The sequence below is a fragment of the Pygocentrus nattereri genome, chromosome 19, assembly GCF_015220715.1.
Source record: "Pygocentrus nattereri isolate fPygNat1 chromosome 19, fPygNat1.pri, whole genome shotgun sequence".
Taxonomy (NCBI): domain Eukaryota; kingdom Metazoa; phylum Chordata; class Actinopteri; order Characiformes; family Serrasalmidae; genus Pygocentrus; species Pygocentrus nattereri.
Window position 1 is genome coordinate 4,523,110 of NC_051229.1, and position 23,518 is coordinate 4,546,627.

The 23,518-nt window shown below is 40.9% G+C and overlaps 1 protein-coding gene across 1 annotated transcript; it reads left to right on the top strand.

Annotated features, from left to right (window-relative positions):
• The first annotated feature begins 1,563 nt into the window (after positions 1-1,563).
• On the top strand, positions 1,564-23,228 carry pif1 (PIF1 5'-to-3' DNA helicase homolog (S. cerevisiae)). Its single transcript, XM_017722624.2, has 13 exons — positions 1,564-1,649; positions 3,279-3,861; positions 5,896-6,025; positions 6,332-6,457; positions 8,359-8,512; positions 9,064-9,178; positions 10,822-10,928; positions 12,953-13,092; positions 15,301-15,407; positions 15,489-15,576; positions 16,883-17,028; positions 22,473-22,664; positions 23,076-23,228. Exons 2-13 carry the CDS (start codon positions 3,289-3,291, stop codon positions 23,127-23,129), a joined length of 1,932 nt encoding a protein of 643 aa, XP_017578113.1. The 5' UTR covers positions 1,564-1,649; positions 3,279-3,288; the 3' UTR covers positions 23,130-23,228.
• The last annotated feature ends 290 nt before the right edge of the window (positions 23,229-23,518 follow it).

Here is a 23,518-nt window from a genome sequence, read left to right on the forward strand (position 1 = left end):
CTCAGCATGAGGGGCTAAACTGCTCACATGAATTATGTAAATATGTCACAAAAGCAATGAATTCAAAACAACAACAATGAATTTGCAGCATAATTGTGATTTTTGGACTGGTTCTGACTGCGGAGTGAATGGTATGTTTTGAAACTTGTTTATATTATAGAATGTTTCTGCTATATTAAAACCTATTATGAAAATATTCAATATTGGGCTTCATACTATTGATTAAGCCCAATTAGATTGACTGTTTGTCCTTTCCAGCTGTAAAATACCAACAGCATCCATTATAACTGACAATAGTATTACAGCTGAGGCAGTATTCCCTCACACCTCCTTTCATCTATAACCAATCCATATTATTCATGGTTCGATATCCTGACTCTTTTAATGATGTTAAGCTATTCATGGAAACGCCTGAAGCCAACAGGGAGCAATGAAAATCACAAGATGCACAACAGTAAAACCTCTCCAGGAAATCCCACAAGGAGAAAGAAAGAAAGAAAGAAAGAAAGAAAGAAAGAAAGAAAGAAAGAAAGAAAGAGAGAAAGGAAGAACGAAAGAAAGGAAGAGAGAAAGAAAGAAAGAAAGAGAGAATGAAAGAAAGAAAGAAAGAAAGAAAGAAAGAAAGAAAGAAAGAGAGAAAGGAAGAAAGAAAGAAAGAGAGAAAGGAAGAAAGAGAGAAAGAGAGAAAGAAAGAGAGAGAGAAAGAAAGAAAGAGAGAAAGAAAGAGAGAAAGGAAGAAAGAAAGAAAGAGAGAAAGGAAGAAAGAAAGAAAGAAAGAGAGAGAGAAAGGAAGAAAGGAAGGAGCAAAGGAAGGAAGAAAGAAAGAAAGAAAGAAAGAGAGAGAGAGACAAAGAGAGAAAGAGAGAAAGAAAGAAAGGAAGAAAGGAAGAAAGAAAGAAAGGAAGAAAGGAAGAAAGAAAGAAAGAAAGAAAGAAAGAGAAAGACAAAGAGAGAGAGAAAGAAAGAAAGGAAGAAAGAAAGAAAGAAAGAAAGAAAGAAAGAAAGAAAGAAACAAAGAGAGAAAGAAAGAAAGAAAAAGAAAGAAATAGAGAAAGAAAGGAAGAGAGAAAGAAAGAAAGGAAGAAAGGAAGAAAGAAAGAGAGAAAGAAAGGAAGAGAGAAAGAAAGAAAGAAAGGAAGAAAGAAAGAAAGAAAGAGAAAGACAAAGAGAGAGAGAAAGAAAGAAAGAAAGGAAGAAAGAAAGAAACAAAGAGAGAAAGAAAGAAAGAAAAAGAAAGAAATAGAGAAAGAAAGAAAGAGACAAAGAAAGAAAGAAAGAAAGAAAGAAAGAGACAAAGAAAGAAAGAAAGAAAGAAAGAAAGAAAGAAAGAAAGAAAGAGACAAAGAAAGAAAGAAAGAAAGAAAGAAAGAAAGAAAGAAAGAAAGAAAGAAAGAAAAAGAGAAAAAGGCAAAGAAAGAAAGAAAGAAAGGCTTCACTCTCTTTGTATTCGCGCTGATGTGCGTCACTGGCGGTGACGTCAACCACTCTGTTTCGGGACGTCGGTACCTGATTGGATGGCTGTTTAAATGGCCCGCTCTGATTGGTCAAGAGGTTTCTTCATTGCCATTGGCTGCTGGCGCTCAGCGTGAGTGGTTTGAAAATCGTGGCGTGCAGCTGCAGCGAACCGAGCCGAGCCGGCGGCTTTAAGAGTAAGTCTGAGTTTAATTACAGCCTCTCTAAATGTAGATGATTACAGCTCCTGCTTTAAATACGGAGTTAGAGGTCTGCGATGCGTTTGACTGCCGTTTATTAGTTGTCTGCAGTGTTTAACCTTCTCATTGCACTTTCTGTTTGTTTAGTCCTGCAGGATTATCTCACATTAGCTGTTTGTCGTGCTTCATTTTCGCTATGGCGGTCTTCTTTGTTTTAATGCAGTTTAAGCCTGACACGGGTCGAGTCCTGTTCGCTTAGTTTCATGCACTTTTTCGATGTAAGTTTTTTGTGTCGTTACGAGTTCGGTTCGCAGTTGTTTTTTAAATTGTAGTTTCAAATCTAAGCATGTCAATGTAGTCAAGTTTGAGAAGGCGTCACGAAAAACTACAACTCCCGTCATGCATTGCGAGAGTCGTCGGCTTGCCCGAACTCGCAGCCGGCTCAACTGTTTTAAAAGGCTTTAAACTCCGCAAAACATAGTTTAGACAAACGGTACACACGATCATCTCACTATTCATATGTGATAAAGCTTATGTTTTTAGCAGTATTTGTAGGATTTTGGCTAAATTGGCTCGAGTGTTGACAGCACTTTAGCCATTAGCGGCATTTTTAAATATGAACATGTTCTGCTGCTCTCTAGCTTTTAAAAGGGAAGTCCACCAGTTCATCACATTTTCTGAGTAATTACATCTTTGAGATATAAACAAAGTTATGCAGAGTAGTTTTATGTTCTGTGCTCCGTTTTAGAGAAATTTACTGAGTCAGAATTGTGACTCAGTGGTGGTGATGGGAACCAGACGTCCACCTCTAAAAGCTCCCTTACTGAATGTTCTTGCATGAAATGCTTATGAATACACTGCCTGATGTGAGACACTATTTCAACACCGAGGTTCTGGCGTCAAACGTTGCTCGCTTATTTACTTTTTGTAGAGAGGAAGATGTCAAATTAGGCTTTGCAATATTTTTTCCAGATTTACCACTGTTTCACCGTTATGAACACACAACCCTGAGCAGAAAAAAGGGCCAAGCCCAAAATGTAATGCTTATTTCTGACGGTTGTGGCTGGCAGGAGTCCAGATTTAAACCCTATAGAGAATATTTGGTTTCACATTAAACAGAGACTCTGCAGTGTTTTTCAGCTGTTTGAAGCTGTCCGTGCTGAGTGGATCAGTACTGATACTGAAAAATGGTCTGCAAATTTACACTTTTGGTTTAACGATTTGTTGTGAAGACCATTAAAAGCTTAATGTTTTGCCATTTTGGGCTTAAACCATTTTTTTATCAGGAGTGTAAATATAGGCTACAAATAGACACGTGTGGGTTCACTGGTGGTTCTGGCTATGTTTGTGTTGTAGTCATGGTGACCCCTGGTTCCCATCACCACCACTGTACAGACATCTGAGTCTCTGTAAAGAACCATTATACACCAAACCTCTCTGAATGATTTGACATTTCAACTGTTGTATTATGCCTAAGATTTGGAAAAAAAAGCTGGAATTCTTCTTTTACTTTCTTTTACATTCTGATTTAACTTAAAGGTAAAAAACCTGGACTGACTAAACCGGTTCAGCACTACTGATGATGATAAGCCAACGTGGAGCCAATCCTGTCTCTGCTTCTTTTAGATCCATCACCATGCTGCGAGATGATGAGCTTGCGGAGCTGCAGTGCACTGTTGCGGTGGAGCGTGTGAGCGCCTCCGCCGGCCACGTGGTGAAACGGCAGGTCATGCGCTCTGCCACGGTGATGCTGGGCCGGGATGAGTTTGAAGAGTTAGTCCTGCGGGTTCAGGACCGCGCTAGAGGTCACGCAGAGAGCTTCATGCTGCGGAACTTTCAGCTGTTCACCCGTTTCGCCAAAGACGGCAAGTGCACCATAAAGGTGGACCCTGAGGGCACACAGGTGCTGGTCTCTGACTGTCCAACAGATCGCCTGTGCACCTTTTTACGCACCCTGAAGATAAAGCATGAAGCCTCGCGTGACCGTAAGCCTGTGAGTGACCGGGCCAGGCTGAGGGCCGCCCTACCCCGCTCCTTTAACACCATCAGCCCGCTGCAGCAGAAGGACGTGGAGAAAGCCAATGAGCTGCGGAGCAAAGTGAACGCACCCCTGCAGCTGAAGGGTCTCACTGAGAGATCTGCCAATAAGAGCAAGGCTGGAGTGTCACAGCAGGTTAAAAGGCCAAGAGTGGACTGCAATACAAGCCCGGTAGGGTCATCTGCAAAAGTGCAACATCGCCTTTAGGTGTTGCGATGGTTTGGTCAATATTCAGTTTTACCCAGCTTGCCCATTATTCCATATGTAGTCTTTCAGCCACAGCAGTGGACAAAGTACACAAATCCTGTACCTGAGTTAAAGTCGAGACCCCCAAGGTAAAATATCACTCCAGTAAAAGTAGAAGTTCCTCCCTTTAGACCTCCACTTGAGTAAAAGTACTAATGTATTTCCCTTCAAATGTACTTAAGTATAAAGTAAAAGTACTAAAAGAGTAATTCTGGCTCTGATGTCCTGTTATCATTTTTATAACCAGACTGGCTTCATGAACTCATTTCAGGTGAAAGTCCTCCAGCGTCTCTCTTGGTAAACCAGTCTTTTAATAGAACGTCATTAATTAGTGACGCTGACGTCTATTAAAATGATCAGAAGCACAAAACACTGAAGGTAAACAGTTTCCATCAGGGAGAACCGAGTGGCTCTGAAATCACTTTTTACACACAAGCAAAGTTTCAGTTTCAGATTTATTTACAACTTAGTTCCAAGTTTAAGTTGAATAAAAACTGGCTTTAAACTCAGGATCACAGATGAGCTCCTTTACTATGTTGATCTGTAGGCGTCTGTTCATAAACATAAACCAGCCCAAACTCATTTACTATAAAATGAAATGGTGTTTGTAGAAATTCAGAAAAAAGCCGCGTCAGTCTCGACTGCATATGTGGACATATTTCTATATTGAGCTCTATTTACACAAAGTTAGGTTAGTTCATCATTTATGTTGAACAGACTCTCCCAAAGTTTTACGCTGCTGCGCTGACGTTGAACCGCGTGCTGCACTGGGTCGGTATGACCAACAGGTCAAAACCAGCTCTAAACAAAGTGACCGCTGGGCCCTGATTGGTGCTCTGGCTTTGCGCTTCTTTCGTTTTGACATGTTACGTTTTTATACACACAGAAACCAAAAGGAACGACAGATTTCTCAAAATGTAGGAGGAAGAAGTCGGATATTAGACTCTGAAATGTAGTGGAGTGAAAGGAGAAAGTCGCCCAGAACGGAGAAACTTCAGTACAGATACACCAAAAATACTAAAGTACAGAAACCAATTACATTTACTTCTGTTTTACATACTTCTAGTAACTGAAGTGTGATTATTTGTTTTTTTGCTGGACCAACCGGGTCTAAAGGCCACCAATTACAATTGTGTGAGCTGCATTGAGTAGTTAAATGGTCTGGAATGGTGGAGGTAACTTTGAGAGCTCCTCTGAACGCATATTTATTCATTGCTGAGCACGGAAGGAAGGCAAACGGCTAACGAGACTGATGGGAAGATGAATATCTTATATGAGTTGTGTAACTTCTGTAACAGTCCTCAAATCATCTTTACACTGGAGAGTTTGGGTCACTCAGACAACAGAAATGAATCATGCAATGAGGAGGACCTTACACACTTAAAGATGGTGCTTCAAGGGTTCTTTGGTAAGGAAACGGTTCTATATAGAGCTGAGAACGCTCTAAGAACCCTTTGCGTGATAGTTATTTGCAGTTTGAAAGGGCTCTTCAGATAAAACGGAGAATGTGCTGCATAGAACCTTTTTGAAAACCAGCTATATAGAAACCTTTTCGATGAAAGGTTCTGTACAGAACCATCTACAGCACGTTCTCCATCAGTCTGAAGAATTGAAGCAAGCGACCGGTCAGTTTGCTGATTCTTCAGTGGTCATGGTTCTACGTATGGTTCTGTATAAGGTTCTATGTGCATGGTTGTTTGAAAGTGTGCCTCAATTTAGCCTCATTTGCCGGAAGGGGTTAAAACTCATCTCCGGAGTCGTTTGCGTGCCAGATAGAGAATCACTTTCGTTTGTTTGACGACTGACGTTTGTGATGCTGCTGTGATGCTGGCTTTGGATTGTTGTTTGTCCATAAACGGGGACCAATACCGTCTCAGTGAGCGCTCTGGATAAATCCTGTAATCTGTCTGCTGTGTTTTATTACGTCTTTGGAAATAAAACCGGTTTTGTGTGTTCTAGGTAAAAGCTCTCCATCCGAATAAAAAGCCTGTGCTGTCTTTGCCAACGGCACGGAAGCTCAGCAGAGAGCAGACGGCGGTTCTGAATGCGGTCTTGAGCGGAAAGAATGTCTTTTTCACTGGAAGTGCAGGTATGTCGTGTACACGCCGCCCTCACTCTGCTGCCAGTCGTGATTTGGTCAGGTAAGTGCTCTCCTGCTGTATTTGAACGCCGCTCTGTACCAGAAGGTTGTACAGTCATTGTTTTCATTTAGTCCACAACTCTAGGGTCATTTTATTTATTTATTTATTTATTTATTTATTTATTTATTTAACCCATCAGCCATTCAGAAATCTGAATCGACCATGAACGGTCAAGCTTGATCCCTATTGGCTGGCTTTTGCGTTTCATGTTGTTTTCTATCCCTCACTGACATGAATGTGTGGTTCTCTTCCAGGTACAGGAAAGTCCTTCCTGTTAAAGAGAATTATTGGATCGCTGCCTCCAAAAAGCACGTACGCTACTGCCAGCACTGGTGTTGCTGCGTGTCATATAGGAGGGACGACACTGCACAGCTTTGCAGGTTAGAAATATAAAACGGTTGTTTTTAACTACAGGAGCTTTCCCCACAGCCAAGACAGATGTGTTATTAAATATTATTAAATATCCAGTTCAGAAAAACGACTAAAAGCTACAGAGAAAGTGTGGCTCCTAACAACCACCTGCAAGACCTGGCTGACCGCCCCAGAGTCCAGATCTCAACATCGCTCAGTGTATTTTCTGGATCATGCCAAGCAGAAAGTGCAACCAAGGCTGGTCTCTGGTTGTAGTTGGGGAAATTGAGGAAGACTAGTGACACATTTTTCAGCCTGTCTGAATAAAATGCACATTATTGCATGTGTTTGTGCTGCAATGAAGCTTATTTGAACTTTTCCCCTTTTTGGGATCTTAAATGTATTGTATTATACATTCACCAGCCATTTTATTAGGTACACCTGTTCAGTTGCTTGTTAACACAAATAGCTAATCAGCCAATCACACGGCCGCAACTCACTGCATTTAGGCGTGTAGAGGTGGTCAAGACAACTTGCTGAAGTGCAGACCGAGCATCAGAACGGGGAAGAAAGGGGATTTAAGGGGCTTTGAACGTGGCGTGGTTGTTGGTGCCAGACGGGCTGGTCTGAGTATTTCAGAAACTGCTGATCTGCTGGGATTTTCACACACAACCATCTCTAGGGTTCACAGAGAACGGTCCGAAAAAGAGGAAACATCCAGTGAGCGGTCAGTTGTGTGGATGAAAATGCCTTGTTGATGTGAGAGGTCAGAGGAGAACGGGCAGACTGGTTCCAGATGATAGAAAGACAGCAGGAACTCAAATAACCAACCAGAATCTCTGAGGAACGTTTCCAACACCTTGTTGAAAGTGTTGCACGAAGAATTAAGGCAGTTCTGAAGGCAAAAGGGGGTCCAACCTTTTACTAGCAAGGTGAACCTAGTAAAGTGGCTGAGTGTATATTATCTTATATTACTATATTACTTATTATTATACATCAGTTAGTTCCGAACGCGAGCTGATTGGTTGAGAGGTGTTCTAAATGTGCTGTTATTTCGCCATAACACTGCAGGTTTTTCACCAACACTGTATCGCTCCCCTGAGATGGTGTTTCTAAGCGACGACTCTGACAGCTGTAGGAGACGCTGAAGTCATCGGAACATTTTTACTTCTTACTTTACTACAAATAGAAAACGGACACTGTTAAGATCACATTTGATCTTAATTATCTTAATGATCTTGAGTAGTGTAAGGAGCTGGAGAACGAACTGCCGGCTGGGCAACGAGTGGGCGGAGCTCGTTACTGACGAGCTGCTCGTTAAGCAGCTATAATTTGGAGGATGGAACTGAACATTAAAACCTATTAAATCCATACATGCATACAAATACATATCTACGGTGGCCAAATCACAGCCGTGGTGTTATTTCGCGATAACACGCTCCTCGAGTGTTCTATTGCTTAAATACTCTATTTAAATTTAATTTAAATAAATAGTGCATCAAACCTGGGTGGGCAGCAGAAGTTCATAGCATCATTGTGGTTCATGTTATTTGTATAGTTATTTGTGTTGCAACTTTGGCTAATAGCTCTGGAAATGTGTTCATGTTTTCGTCTAGTCCACAGCTCAAGGGTTTTATTTATTTATTTATTTTTTTATTAGCCATTCAGAAATTTGAATGAATCATAAATGTTTATAATCGTTGCATCCCTATTGGCTTCCTATATTGTGTTTTTTTTATATATATATATATATATATATATATATATATATATATATATATATATATATATATATTAAAGATTCTTATTACATTTTTATTGTCTGGACTGTATCTGTACCGCAAGGTAGTAGCGTAATTTTGAGTGGGCTACCATGAGTGGGCTGTATCTGTCTCTTGATGGGCGACTCTCTTACTCTTCCCGTTTTTAGGCATAGGCTCTGGCTCGGCCCCTCTGGAACAGTGCCTGGAGCTCGCCCAGCGGCCCGGAGTCCGGCAGCACTGGACCAGCTGCAAACATCTCATCATTGACGAAATCTCCATGGTGGAGGCTCAGTTCTTTGACAAGCTTGAAGCCATAGCCAGGCATGTCACCGAGCTGTTTTTACTCATGTGGAGTCAGTCTGCTAAAGCAGCATATTAGCTTTACTGAACAGTTGTGTGTTACGTCCTCACATGCACTTATCTGTATCTGTAGATCGAGAACAAGGAGACCAGCTCTTGAATTGAACCGCTTTGGTCTGCTATCGTATGGCTGTCCATTCTAGAAATTAAATTTCAGAAGTGGAAATCAATGCCGTGCTCCTTCGAGCTGTTCTCATAATCGTCTGTAACTATAATTAAATTAGTTCCTTTCAGTGACGCAGAAACTATGTAGTTCAATCTGGCACTGGCTGATGAACGGGTTTTATTCTTCACTCAGGTGTGCGTGACTAGCAGATGGCAAATGACCGCTTTGGGTAAATTGTTTTTGCTTCAAGCCTCACGGCCTAATGAGTCAGTTCCACAAATTGAATATTTGGTACTAATTCACGAGTCCTACCGGAGAAGGAGCAATCCCCATTTGTTCATTCATCCTGCGTTGACGCTTTGATTGAAAGTCCCTGTGATTTATCTCTCTGCTTCTGTGGTTGAAGGTCTATCAGAAGATCCACTGAGCCGTTTGGAGGGATCCAGCTGATTGTATGTGGAGATTTCCTGCAGCTTCCGCCTGTTACCAAAGGAAAGGAGAAACCCAGCTTTTGCTTCCAGGTAATGTGCATTTAAAAATGTGTTCATCAGTCATGTTTATTGGCTGAAGTACTTTATATCCTGGTAGCAATCAATAAATCAGATTCTGACAGTATAAAGAAGAAAAATGATCCAAATGAAACCAAAAGACTGTTAAAAAAAAAAAAAAAAAACCCATCCAGGTCATCATCTGCCTGTCTATCTACCTTCCTCACAACCTGCCCACAGGCAGCCGCTCTGCACGTTTACTGATTTGGGCATGTGCAGGGTCGCTGCTGTGAGAGCAAAACCCCGTATCTCCAAAACTTTACAGGTGAAGGAAAAAACATACTCTACTTTTAATGTAAGTCAATGGAACCAGAATTTTTTCCAAGTCATTTTGGGTGGACTGCTTTTTTTTTTCAATACAAAGTAGGGCATCTGACCAGAGATCATTAACATATCAGTCTTAAAGGCACAGTAACTAACAGCCTGTTTAGATTTCACTGTTTTGTGTCATGAAAATCAATGAATTTACATATCCATCTGCTCTGCCTACAGCAGTTCATCGCACATTCACACCTGGATTACTTTGAGAACGGCGCTTATCTGGTTCTTCAAGGAGCCGTGAACACTCAAAGAACCCTTTGCATGATTAAAGGGTTCTTTGCATCATAAAGGGTTTTTTCAGGTTGTGGAGAAAGTGCTGTAGATGGTTTTATATAGCATCGCATGCATCTGCTCTGCCTACAGATATGTAAAGTCATTGATTTTAATGGCTAATTAGTAAAGAAAACGGTTCTATATAGAATTATGAACCCTAAAGGTTCTATAGAACCATTTTCTTTACTAAAGAGCCTGTGAAAAGCCATCACTTTTTAAGTATATAAGCACGTTCTCCATCAATCTGAAGAAAGCTTTCATGGTGTGAAGAACCCTGGGATCTTTGTACCATTTAGAGCGTTCTTCAGATTGATGGAGTGTGCTATAGATGGCTCTATATAGAACCGTTTTGAAAAGGGCTCTATGTGGCACCAAAAAGGGTTCTTCTAATATGATGCGAAGTCAATGACAATAGAAGAACCCTTTTGTGTGTGTGTGTATGTGTGTGTGTGTGTCGCTTTCATGATGCAAAGAACCCTTTAATCATGCAAAGGGTTCTCTGAGTGTTCATGGCTCTGTACAGAAGTTTTCTATATGCAACCATTTACTTTACTGAAAACTTGGAGAACTTTTTTTTTTTTTTTTTTGAGTGTACGTGTGTCCGTATCGGTCTTAAAGACACAGTAACAACCACAGTTTGTGTAATTCTAAGGAATAAGAAGGTTAGAAAAGGGTCATATAAAAATAGTGACTTGTGTTTTTTTTTTTTTGGTTTGTTAAACCACACACACGTCATAAGTGCACAAAAGTGTGAAAAGGCCACAGATCGTGCATCTAGGAGTGAGTGAGTGTGTGTGTGTGTGTGTGTGTGTGTGTGAGAGAGACTCGGTGCACAAAAAAAACTCTGGGGGGGGGGGGGGGGGTCCTCTAAAGAAAACCCGAACACTTCAACCCTGCAGTGTGAACATGGCCTCATTTTCAGTCGTGCTTCCTATCTGAGCCGGATAAATTGGTGAGAATTCATGCTCAGTAGGGCTATGATGCAGACCAGCCGCTAACTCTCCGCTCACTGTGCTCTGCAGGCGAGGACCTGGAGGAAGTGTGTCCACGTGAACATGGAGCTGACAGAGGTGCGCAGGCAGACTGACCGGACCTTCATCTCTCTCCTGCAGGCTGTTCGAGTGGGCAGGTACCCTCCACATGGCTAATTCTCCTGCAGGCCATTTCTACATGCAGTTAGCTGCTCTGTGGGTCACCAGCAGATGAGGCTCCTGTTGTGAAAAGGCCAAGAAGGTCCACTGCCTTGAAGTGAGATCATATTTACATAATTGTTCCACATAAACAGTCCAGACATGTTTGGTGTCTGAGGTTTTGCTGTAAGTACAGGAAGCCTATACCCTAGGAATTGGAATCATGCTCACCACAGGAGTTTATTACGCTCAGACTTCGAATCTCAGGCCAGGAAAAGTGGATATTATCTCAGGATAAAACCTCATATCTCCCAAAATCTCTCTCATACTTGTATCTAATTTTTTTTCTGCCTGATCTGTGTGAACCTTTGTGCCATAATGACTTGCTACTAACACTAATACTAACACTGCTGGATCAAAAAAGTTCTGTCTGTCTAAGGTCCGATTCCATTTCATCCCCCAGCCCTACATTTAGCCCTCCAATTCACATGTTCACATCTAGGGGGTGTTCTTGATTCTCGTTGAGAGAGAGGGGACTTTCTTCAGAGACTCACTCCAGAGTGTTATGAGGGGGGAAAAACAGAAATGGGCAGAATTTTTTCAGTTTAAAAAATACGATAACCACGGTTTTATCTTAGTTTAATGTCGTTTCAGTGTATTATGGTCCTTTTCTTCAGAACAAGCATAAAATATTGCTAATAGTATGCTGATCTTTCCCGTTCCACCTTAAATAGTGCCGCAGTTCTGATGCTGGAAGGGCCAGAATGTAACTGCTGCTCTATTTAAGGTGGAACGGGAAAATTTGAACAAGAATCTGGAGAATATCCGACTTCAGCTTCATATCACTGAAGAATTAGGGGGGGGTGATAATAAATAATTGCCCCCCTCTTTGAAGGCGTATGATCCCTAAATGTGACTAAAGCCCAGCAGTGAGGAGCTGAACTTTCCCCTCCTCTGCTGTCCCTGCAGACGGGCAGGGTCACCTACAGAGCAGCGCTGGTAGCTGATAATGAAGTGATGCTCTTTTATTAGAGGGTCTCATTTCAGAGGGAAGATCTCAACCACTGCCCCTTATAACTCAGTTCTGAGGGGCAAGGAGACACTTGAAAACAAGGGGTAGGGGTAAAATTAGGAAATGGGATTAGGCCTCAATCCCATGTGTCAAGCACAAGGCCTGCAGGCCAAGTCAGGCCCATAGCACAATCCTATTTGGCCTGCAAAATTATTAAAATTTTCTGTTAATATTGGCCTGTTTCACCATGAGCTGCACTACAATTCCCAGCATGCACTGCAACATGTGTCCTAACCCCCTTCTATGGGCCAGCAGTTACAAAAAATGAATTTAATTTAATTAATTTTAATTAAATGAAAATAAAAATTTTAATTACTTAAAAATTAAGTGCTTGGTGTCTAGTTTGAGCAATGGGATATTAGTTTTTGTATATTTTTCAAAGAACAGAGACTAGTTTGGGTCATAGTAAAATATTAAGTAAAAATGAAATAAAACTGCAGCTGGATTTGTTGAATTTTTCTATTTTTATTTTATTTATTTATTTATTTATTTTTGGAGTTCGACACTCCTGATCTAAATGGTAACTTTACCAGAGAAACAAAAAAACATTCATAACTTTAAATGGAAATCTCAGTTTGTAGAAAATGCTCAGTTGAAATTGTCGTCTTGATGTTGGTCAGAAAATCGCAGTTTAATATTTTGCCCAAACCCTACTTGACAGAATGACCTGTAGCATGTCAAGCTGGGAAAGCGGACTGCTTTGAATAATCTGCAGTACGGGATCGTTTTGATTGGCTAACTTTGTCATTGCATTAGTCCGTATGCATGAAAGACTCAAAACAAGGCATCCAGGCCTCCAAACCTCCACATGCCTCAAACGATACGCGTTCTGTGGACACGCTTCCTTGGTTCTCTGCCTGACATCCACACATTGATTCATCTGCTGCCTTCTTCCTATGCACTCGCACAACCTTTGCCCTGCGGTGATTCATATCTAAACTGTTTCCGCAGAGTCACAGAGGAAGTCACTTCCCAGCTTCTGAAAAGTGCCAATAACTGCATCGAAAGGGACGGTATCCTGGCAACCAGGCTGTGCACACACAAGGACGACGTGGAGCTCACTAATGAGAACAAACTCAAGCAGTTGCCAGGTTTGTCAGAACCGCAGGCTGCGCACACAAACATCTCCTCCTTTCTGGTGTTGATAATCCACGACGTCACTAAATCCTAAGTATAGCACCAAATTCAGTCAGGTGTGATGGCGAGTGTGTGCCCCGGTTACCTTAAACCCGGGAAACACTTCCTTCCTGAGATGTTGGGTTTATTAAACTGGAGGTCAGAAGTGGTTCCGAGGTGTTCACACTGCGGTAGACCTGTGTGGTCAAGCACATCAGTTTTAGCTCAGAATGACTTTGTATATAAGCTTGCATGCGTATTCTCAGGCTGCAAGGGTGCTGTTGAGGAGGAAGGTGGGCAGTGTAGCAAATATGGAATCACATTACAATACTTTGACAATTATCCTCATATTTAGCTTTTCTGAAATCTAAATGCTTGAATAGAAATATCTAATGTATTTTTACAGAGCACATTTAAAACGGTGGTGTATATATAAAATCATAAATGTGTGTGTGTGTGTGTGTGTGTGTGTGTGAGAGGTTTATATAATATATAAAAAAATAACTTATTTTTGTGCATTAAAAAAAATGAAGCGCTAGAAGAACAAAAATAATAATACTACTTACAAAATGGGGCTGGGGCTAAATATGACGTTTATTGTGTTACACTACAATATGCCCAAAGAACATTGACTGACTAAGTGCGTGTTTCATCACAAACTGAGCATAATTAGTTCTGGTTAATTGTTGTGTGTGTGTGTGTGTGTGTGTGTAAGAAATGTTGTCTAAATCTCAGTGGCTGTGTTTTACATGCAAAGACTTTTGCCAATCAAATTGTATTCAAACAGATTCAGACTGAGGTGTTTATTCTCTCTCTATTCAACAATCTGCTGGAAAATCTTTGTTTACATGCTCACTCAAAGTAATCCGATTAAAAAATGCATGCGTGGAGCAGCGCTTAGTGTAGACGTTACCATGACAGCAAACATCACGTGAGTCCAGTCAGAGTGAGATGAGCAGCAGTGAGCAGTGATTGTGTTTTTAACTGCTTTAAAATGACGTCAGACTCAGGAAAACGTCCTTCACACGTCCTTATTAAAGAAGGCCGAGAGGAAGACGTCGTGCTCTGAGACGCATAAGCTGGACGTCCGTCCCACCGCCGTCTTTTAAAGATCAGAGCATGAACTTTGTCTCCTCTGCAAGTGCAGAACTGACTTAAACTTTCCGATAGGGAATGTAATCGGATACAAGCGTTTACACGGATATTATTCTTTATTATTATTATTATTATTATTATTATTATTATTATTATTATTATTATTATACCGTTACTGAGGTAAACAAGGTCAAATAAAACTAAAGCGCAATAAGATGAGTTAATAACATTGTGGCAGCGCTTCAGGATGTTTATCAGTGTTGCTGTCTCCAGTTTCAGTTTCATTTCCCAAACGCTTTAGCCGAGCGCACTAACGTTATTCCTCCTAATAAACAGACACGCGTTCAGCTCTGTCTCCTCATTATTCACCACCATCACTGTAATATTGTATCTAACGAGTTTTCCTCAACATTAACACCCGAAGGTAATAAAAGGGGACAGTGGAGATCACATCTGCAGCATCTGGGGGGTTTTAAAAAAGCTATTCGGGGGGGAAAAAAACCCAAAAAAACTTGCAAGTCAAAGCAGCGTTTTCAGTGTAGATAAATGCAGCATCATTACGCTGGTTATAGTGAACTGAACTGCCTGTCACTGCATAAAACAATAGAAACAGATTATTAAAACAGAAGTTCAGACGCTCTGGGCTTCATCTTAAAGTTAAGAAAATATTTAGGAAAAATTTGCAACTTAGGATGTTTTCTCTAATACCGCTTTCTAATCTGGAAATAAGATAAGATTATAGACTTAAGAGCTGTTGTCCAGCAGCTGCCTTGTTCAGTAAGAGCTTCTTGGTGGCTACACATCCTTTCAGACCCATATATATATATATATATATTTATATTTATATTTATTTATTTATTTATTTATTTATTTATTTATTTAAATTTTCTTTATGATTTTGTTCTCCTTCCTTACGCAAGAGATTTAAACATGTCTCTAAAAATGGAATAACTTGTGCTGCATAGCTGTTTTCACTATAAAAACAGCTATTTATTTAGTTGTGTGGGTGATCTCTGAGTTTTCCACAGTACTGTATGATTTTATATGTCTGTGTATATCACCGTGCTTCTCTCTGGCATGAATTCTAGGGCCTTTGCGAGTGTTTGAGGCTGTGGACAGTGACCCTATGTTGGTTAAGACCATTGATGCACAGAGTCCAGTGGGGGCAATATTACAGCTTAAAGTTGGAGCCCAGGTAGGAGCTCAGTTCTCCTTGACTTTCACTATAATCTGATCTTTAATGTTCAAAGAACTAATAACAATGGTTTTTGTTTAGGTTATGCTAACCAAGAACCTGGACGTCCAGAGAGGCCTTGTGAACGGTGCAAGAGGAGTTGTGGTTGACTTCTTACCCGGAAACCAAGGTATTGTTGAATGTCTTTGTTGGTAGCATTTTATATTTCAAGATCCTCAAACATCAATTTTGTCTGGATTTATGTGCTGCTTTTATTAAAGTTTCCAATCACAAACAAAATTTGGTCACACTTATTTTGGTAATCCCCTGTGGTTGATCTACAAATGCACAATTTTCACTGGGCTCCATCCCAACGTATGCTGGAGGCCTAAACTGCTACAGGGCAGGTTCAGTTTGGGACTTTGGATCATAAACTGCTCTTGGATCTTGGAGCTCTTCTTTAGTTTAATCGGTTAAGATTTACAGGCTCACTGTACATTTTAATAAACAAGCCATGTTTGTTTACTGTAAACCCTTAAATTAAGTGATACTTTTTTTTAATCCCACAAACGGGGAAATTGCACCTCCGCCTTTAACCCATCTGTGAAGTGAAACGCCACATACACACTAGTGAGCACACACACTAGGGGGCAGTGAGCACACTTGCCCGGAGCGGTGGGCAGCCCTATCCACGGCGCCCGGGGAGCAGTTGGGGGTTAGGTGTCTTGCTCAAGGACACCTCAGTAATGGACTGTCGGCACTGGGGATCGAACCGGCAACCTTCCGGTCACAGGGCCAGTCCCCTAACCTCCAGCCCACGACTGCCCCGCAATTATGTAGATATTAATTAAAAAGGAATTATTACTCCAGTAAGCACTAAAACAGTGGCTACAGCATTTTTCTTTTATAGTCACAAATCATTGCTGTCTTAAGGAAAAACTCCAAAAAATCTCCAATAGTAACTTTACAGGCGAAGGCAAAAACATTCAACATTTTCAATGGAAGCCAATGTAAAGGGATTTTCTCACCAATTAATCATGGAATTTTCACACAATGTAAAGGACAGTTGGTGTTTATGTACAAAATCAGTAACAATTTTTTCTTTCTAAAGGTGTAACAATCTGCAAAAATTCAAACATTTAACAGTTGATTTTGTTTCTCCATTCAATACAATTTCAATACAGTGAAAATACGGAATAGCTTAAAATGTTCACTAGAGCATTCAGCAGTAGTAGAAATCCATTGTTTGAAGCCAGTGTCCCAGTGCATGCTGAGTAATGTAATAAGGGAACACTGATGGGCAAAATTGTAAATATTCATGACATAACATGACAAGGTGTTAAATGCTAGTTTTAGGCTAGAATGGCCCTATTAAAGGAGAAGAGTAGGTGAAGTGGAAGAAACGGGCTTAGACACTAATCGGCTCATTGACTTTATCAGTTCCATCTTAGACATTTGGTTAAGAATTTTTCTGAACTTGTCTGACTCTCTGGCAGGTCTCCCCCGTGTGCGTTTCCTGTGTGGTGCTGTGGAGGTCATGAAGCGCGAGCGGTGGGTGTTTAAGGCGGGAGGAGGGCTGTACCTGAGCCGACAGCAGCTTCCGCTAAAATTGGCCTGGGCCATCTCCATCCATAAGAGTCAAGTAAGTCGCACAGCTCCCACTCATCATGCATGTATCTGTGTGGGTTTTACAGTAATTCATACATCGGTTAGTTACGGCTAATGGTAGTTCCCAGAATACCATTAACACTGATCTGGAGAAACTGACCAAACTGAGCTGAACCTGATATTGGCTCAGTTTTATGGCTCAGTCTAATTTTGGTCCGACTCTGAAGATCAGACACGTCTGGCGAATGGTGTTGGGTTCATTTCTGGCTGATTCCAGGTTCTTCAGCTGTTCTTCTGTCACAGCTGCCGACTGAAAAGCTGCTTAGTGATGAAATTTCAGTCTGAAATAAAATACTGTACATCACTCCATTCTTTGTGTGTGTATATTATATTATATTATATTATATTATATTATATTATATATCTTCTAATAAGATTATATTATATCAGCTAACATTACTGCTAAGAAGCCAAGTGTCAAGAGAACATGACATGAACATTTAAGTTTGTGGACTCTAACTGCTAAAAAACATTTTTTTGCCGTACTTGTAGCACATTTTAAATAAACAGTAGCCTATTGAGCTCATGGCAAAATGAAAAGTAAAAATAAAGTAAAAACACTGTTGGCATACAATATTTTTTTTTTTTTTTTTTTTAAATAGATTTTTTAATATGGCCCTTTAAGTGGAGTTTGACACCCCTGCTGTACAATGTACATTGCAAGTAGCGATCATTGGGGTCCAAGCACTAGTCTTTTTCGAGCCAGTACAGCACACATAATGGCCAAATTTTCTAGAAAGGCCTTAATCTACAATAGATTTGTGGGCTTAAAAGGAGATCTGTCCATGCTGTTCTTTTGACCTTGGTGTGGTGAGCAGATTTTAAACCAGAGTGACCTAGAAAACATTACAGTGTTTGGACAACTGTACAGTATTTGTAGCTAGGAAGGTACCTATCTGCCTACCTATGTAGATATTTACCTTAGTTTTGCTTCTTTTTTTTCTGGCTGAAAGGGTTAAAATCTTGACCATTTTTGCTGAATAAATATCCATTTTTGGATTTTGGAAAATAAGGATATTCTGATGCTGCTGGAAGCCATCCCTGTCCATAAGCCTGCTGTGGGCTTAGTGCATTAAGGGGGCTTTATTCCTGCAGTGGTTCAGGTTTTGTAGTCACAGTCTGCCTCTTGCATCCACCATTCAGGCTCTGTAGCAGCGCTGCTAATGGTTTTCCATTAGGGCTGTCTGTAAATGTGCCTCAGCGTAATCAAGCTTATCAGTTATTAAGGTAGAGATTAAAGTGACTGCCTGCTTTTGATCTATTGGCCTTGCTCGGAGGAAGCAGATGGAAAAATCTAAGGTTGATTTGTGCTGCAGGATGTAGGGCAGTAAGGTCACTCGGCACAATACAGCTCTATTGATTTTCCTTTTAGGCAGTGCTGTCTTCAGAGTGGATGAGCTGTGAAGAGGGGTGGGCAATTATCATATTGTTGATAATTACACCAAGCTTTTCTGGACATATTGTGGCTATGTGCAGTACTTGAACACAGAACAGCTGCGTGTTTCATTTAAAATTGAAAATCATAATGCGTTCTGAAATTGGGGCAGAAGTCATTACATTTAGATGGGCGGTTACATTTCTGGTTTCCTGTAATCTTTTAAATCATGGCGTGATGAGTTATGCTTAATATGGCCAGGGACATGAAATCACAGGGTAACAAAAGGTCTGTTTTGAGTTTGGAAGTTTTCTAACAGGCACCCAAGGTTTTACCCTGTTGATGGCAAAATCAAAGTTTTTATTTATTTATTTATTTATTTATTTATTTTATTTATTGGGGGGGGGGGTGGAATATACTATGTGCCCTTAACTATTGCATTGTGTCTGTAACTTACAAAACCGCAAAGAAAAAAATCTTTACATAAATGTAAAATATATTGATGAGCATTAGCACCCACAATTATAATAGAACTCTTAAATTGAATTGTTGAACAGGCCAGTCAAAAATGAGCTTAACTGAACAATAAAATTCTGGATAAAATCACTGGGAAAAATGATCATTGTATGCATATCACACATACCTTAAGTTGGTGAATTAATCAGACTGTTTATCAGAGAGCAGTAGAAGAATTTAAAATATATGCATATCTATTAATGCAAATATGGTAATGTTACCTTTATTGAGAATTTATTATATTTACTAACTATTTATTTATGAATACATTTCAGACATTTTGGCATAGCAGCCCATCACATTCCGCTCTGCAGGAATACAATAAATGCATCATCTATATTGATCTGTGCATTGGACTGACGCAATACTCGTGGGTGGTTTATGTATATATGAACTGATGGTTCCGGTTCTAAAATCTGATTGGCTGAGCCGTGTTCAAAGCTGTTGTAAGTCACTGATTATATACGCTCACATCTGACCGCCTCATAACAACTGAATTGTGTATCACTATGCCACGGCACGAAACGACCTTGTGCTGATCTAGGCTGCTCAGCAAGCTAAAAGGCTAAACAACTCCATCATTAGTATCACAGGCTTGAACTAAAGCGCTTCCAGAGTGATTTACTGTAAAACGGCAGAATAAAAGTCTAAAAATGTCGCTTGAATGGATTAAATGCTTCAAATATTAGTGCTTGTTCCAAAACAGCTTTGTACTCCCTAAATAATGTGGTGGTTATGAAAGTTTAGAAATTCTAGCTTCCTCAGCCAAACAGTGCATGATGTATCGAGTGTGGGTGTGTCGGAGTCCCAAACGACTGTTTCTTAGCTGTATTTTGCTGAGTTGAGCTGCAGGATCCAGTGTTTAAACTCCTGTGTGGTGAGCAGGGAGCTGTTTGAGATTCAGCCCCAGTGTGAGAGGAGGGCGCTTGGATTGGAGCTAAAAAAGACTCGTGGTGCTAATTTTGTGACCAAAAAGTGCTAATAAAGTGAAGGTTTTTGCATTTAAACAGTGCTGTTATATATATATATATATATATATATATATATATATATATATATATATATATATATATATATATATATATATATATATATATATATATACATACACACACACACACACACACACACACACACACACACACACTGCTCAAAAAAATAAAGGGAACACTCAAATAACTCATCCTAGATCTGAATGAATGAAATATTCTCATTGAAGACTTTGTTCTGTACAAAGTTGAATGTGCTGACAACAAAATCACAAAAATCATCAATGGAAATCAAATTTATTAACCAATGGAGGCCTGGATTTGGAGTCACACACAAAATTAAAGTGGAAAAACACGACAGGCTGATCCAACTTTGATGTGATGTCCTTAAAACAAGTCAAAATGAGGCTCAGTATTGTGTGTGGCCTCCACGTGCCGGTATGACCTCCCTACAACGCCTGGGCAGCTCCTGATGATGTGGCGGATGGTCTCCTGAGGGATCTCCTCCCAGACCTGGACTAAAGCATCCACCAACTTCTGGACAGTCTGTGGTGCAACGTGATGTTGGTGGATGGAGCGAGACATGATGTCCCAGATGTGCTTAATCGGATTCAGGTCTGGGGAACGGGCGGGCCGGTCCATAGCTTCAATGCCTTCATCTTGCAGGACCTGCTGACACACTCCAGCCACATGAGGTCCAGCATTGTCCTGCATTAGGAGGAACCCAGGGCCAACCGCACCAGCATATGGTCTCACAAGGGGTCTGAGGATCTCATCTCGGGTACCTAATGGCAGTCAGGCTCCCTCTGGCGAGCACATGGAGGGCAGTGCGGCCCTCCAAAGAAATGCCACCCCACACCATTACTGACCCACTGCCAAACGGGTCATGCTGAAGGAGGCAGCAGATCGCTCTCCACGGCGTCTCCAGACTCTGTCACGTCTGTCACATGTGCTCAGTGTGAACCTGCTTTCATCTGTGAAGATCACAGGGCACCAGTGGCGAATTTGCCAATCCTGGTGTTCTCTGGCAAATGCCAAGCGTCCTGCACGATGTTGGGTTGTGAGCACAACCCCCATCTGTGGACGTCGGGCCCTCATACCATCCTCATGGAGTCGGTTTCTAACCGTTTGTGCAGACACATGCACATTTGTGGCCTGCTGGAGGTCATTCTGCAGGGCTCTGGCAGTGCTCCTCCTGTTCCTCCTTGCACAAAGGCGGAGGTAGCGGTCCTGCTGCTGGGTTGTTGCCCTCCTATGGCCTCCTCCACGTCTCCTGGTGTACTGCCCTTGTCTCCTGGTAGCACCTCCAGTCTCTGGACACTACGCTGACAGACACAGCAAACCTTCTTGCCACAGCTCGCATTGATGTGCCATCCTGGATGAGCTGCACTACCTGAGCCACTTGTGTGGGTTGTAGAGTCCGTCTCCTGCTACCACGAGTGTGAAAGACCACCAACAGTCAAAAGTGACCAAAACATCTGCAGAAAGCAGAAAGGTACTGAGAAGTGGTCTGTGGTCCCACCTGCAGAACCACTCCTTTTATTGAGTGTGTCTTGCTAATTGCCAGTAATCTCCACCTGTTCAGAGTCCCTACTCTACCCTCCACACTCCTGCCTTTCCTTCTCTCTCGCTGCCGTCTAACCCGCCTTCCTCCTCTCCTCTTTGATGGTCTTCGACCTACAGTAGTCCAATTTCCACCGGCACCCTGCTGGTCAACAGCACCGGAGGCGATCGTTGTTAACCCGGGCCTCGACCGATCCGGTATGGCAATCATATTTGTGATCCGCATGATAGTTTTGGCACAAGTTTTACGCCGGATGCCCTTCCTGACGCAACCCTCACCATTTATCTGGGCCGGCACCAGAAGTACACAAAGTACACCCCTAATGGCTGGTTTATATATATATATATATATATATATATATATATATATATATATATATATATATATATATATATATATATATATATATATATATATATATATATATATATATATATATATATATATATATATCTATCTCAACGTGAGAAAAAAATTCACAACATGACCGTAGTATCATTGTGTTTAAAGTAACAAACTTGTAAAAACTCCCTTTGCTGCTGTAACACCTGAGAATTTTCTCGTTGTGGGACAAAGGATTTTTATTGTGTAGAGCGCTGGGCGACCAAATGTTCTCCTCTTTCAGAGGTCCATGGTTAGATCAATCTTGGTGGAATATTTGTTGTGGTTGTGGTTGTTGTGTGTGTTGTTGAAAATGTGCGTTTCATCTTTTTATTTTTATTTATTTATTTATTTTTGTCCATCGTTTTAGGGAAGAGACATGTAAGAACACCCTTCCCGTGATTTAAAATGAGACAAACGCACGGCCTCTCGGCTTATTGCTCATATGCGTTTAGAATTTTTTTCTTTTAATGAAATTATGATGGACCTCATCATTTATAAAACATATTTATGTGCATTTTCTGCCTGTATGCATGTTGTATTGCCTGCGGTGTTGAAAACCCCTCATGAGCCTGTGTTTTGTGTGTTTTCAGGGAATGACTTTGGACTGTGTCGAAATCTCTCTGGCTCGAGTCTTTGAAAGCGGTCAGGCCTACGTGGCTTTATCTCGAGCACGGAGTTTGGAAGGGCTTCGTGTGATGGACTTTGATCCACGAGTGGTCCAAGCCGACCTGGACGTGCTGCTGTTTTATAAGAAGCTGAGGAAAGAGAGGCTGCTCATGCAGGTCAGTGCCACCTTGACTTACTGCTCAGATTTACAGCTTTGGCCAGTGCCCTTCGCTGTTCCAGACTGAAAGATTGCCTCAATTTGACAAAGTGAATCTACATCCCCCTAAATTGCTAAAGGAACCGAGGTCTTTGAGGAACAGTAAGATGGAATGCCACTCGTGTCACTTGACTTAATTCAGCATTTAGAATGACCTGTTTTATTGGCACTAAATATTGATTTTCCAGGAGGTTTCATTTCTCCATCTGTAATGCGTTTAATATGTCTCTGCCTAAAAAGGTTAAAATATCTCTGATGGATTTGAGGCTTTTTTTCTGAAAAGCTTACCGAATTTTCCAGCATGACGAGTATTAGTTTTAGGCAACAGGAGTTATTCTTCCATCTCACTTGGCTTTTTAATCTTTTACAGTCCTCCATCGACGACTTTGTAGGAAAAAGCAACAAGGAGAATGAAGCTTGGTGAGGAAACTTCGCGTCCTCATGTGACTGTGCACTGTGTGCATGACGTTTTTTACATTAATTTATCATCTCTCTTTATCTCCCTTCTGACACCATCATGTGTGAGCATCAAGTTTTCTTTTTTTTTTTTTTTATAAGCTTTTTCTTTTTTGCACTTTTATTTAATAAAGTTGTTTAAGTCTTTTACAGTCCATTCGCTGATTTTTCAGTCTGTGTACTGTTCTGTGGACGTTTATTTTGCATTAATGTTTGTGCTTAGACTTTAAACCGATTTAATTCATAATTATTTCAGGCTTGGAGAACTTTGTGCGAGTGTTTGGGCACCCCTTGTCAAATTTAGTTTCTACGTGAAACCTTCTGCAAATTGTAATGCACAATTATGATTTATTTGCC

Bases quoted from the DNA above. Each gene is read 5' to 3' on its own strand.
- pif1 (XM_017722624.2), top strand. From the start codon at position 3,289: ATGCTGCGAGATGATGAGCTTGCGGAGCTGCAGTGCACTGTTGCGGTG. The intron at 3,862-5,895 runs GTAGGGTCATCT...TGTGTGTTCTAG, and splicing joins TGGACTGCAATACAAGCCCG to GTAAAAGCTCTCCATCCGAA. The intron at 22,665-23,075 runs GTCAGTGCCACC...AATCTTTTACAG, and splicing joins AAGAGAGGCTGCTCATGCAG to TCCTCCATCGACGACTTTGT.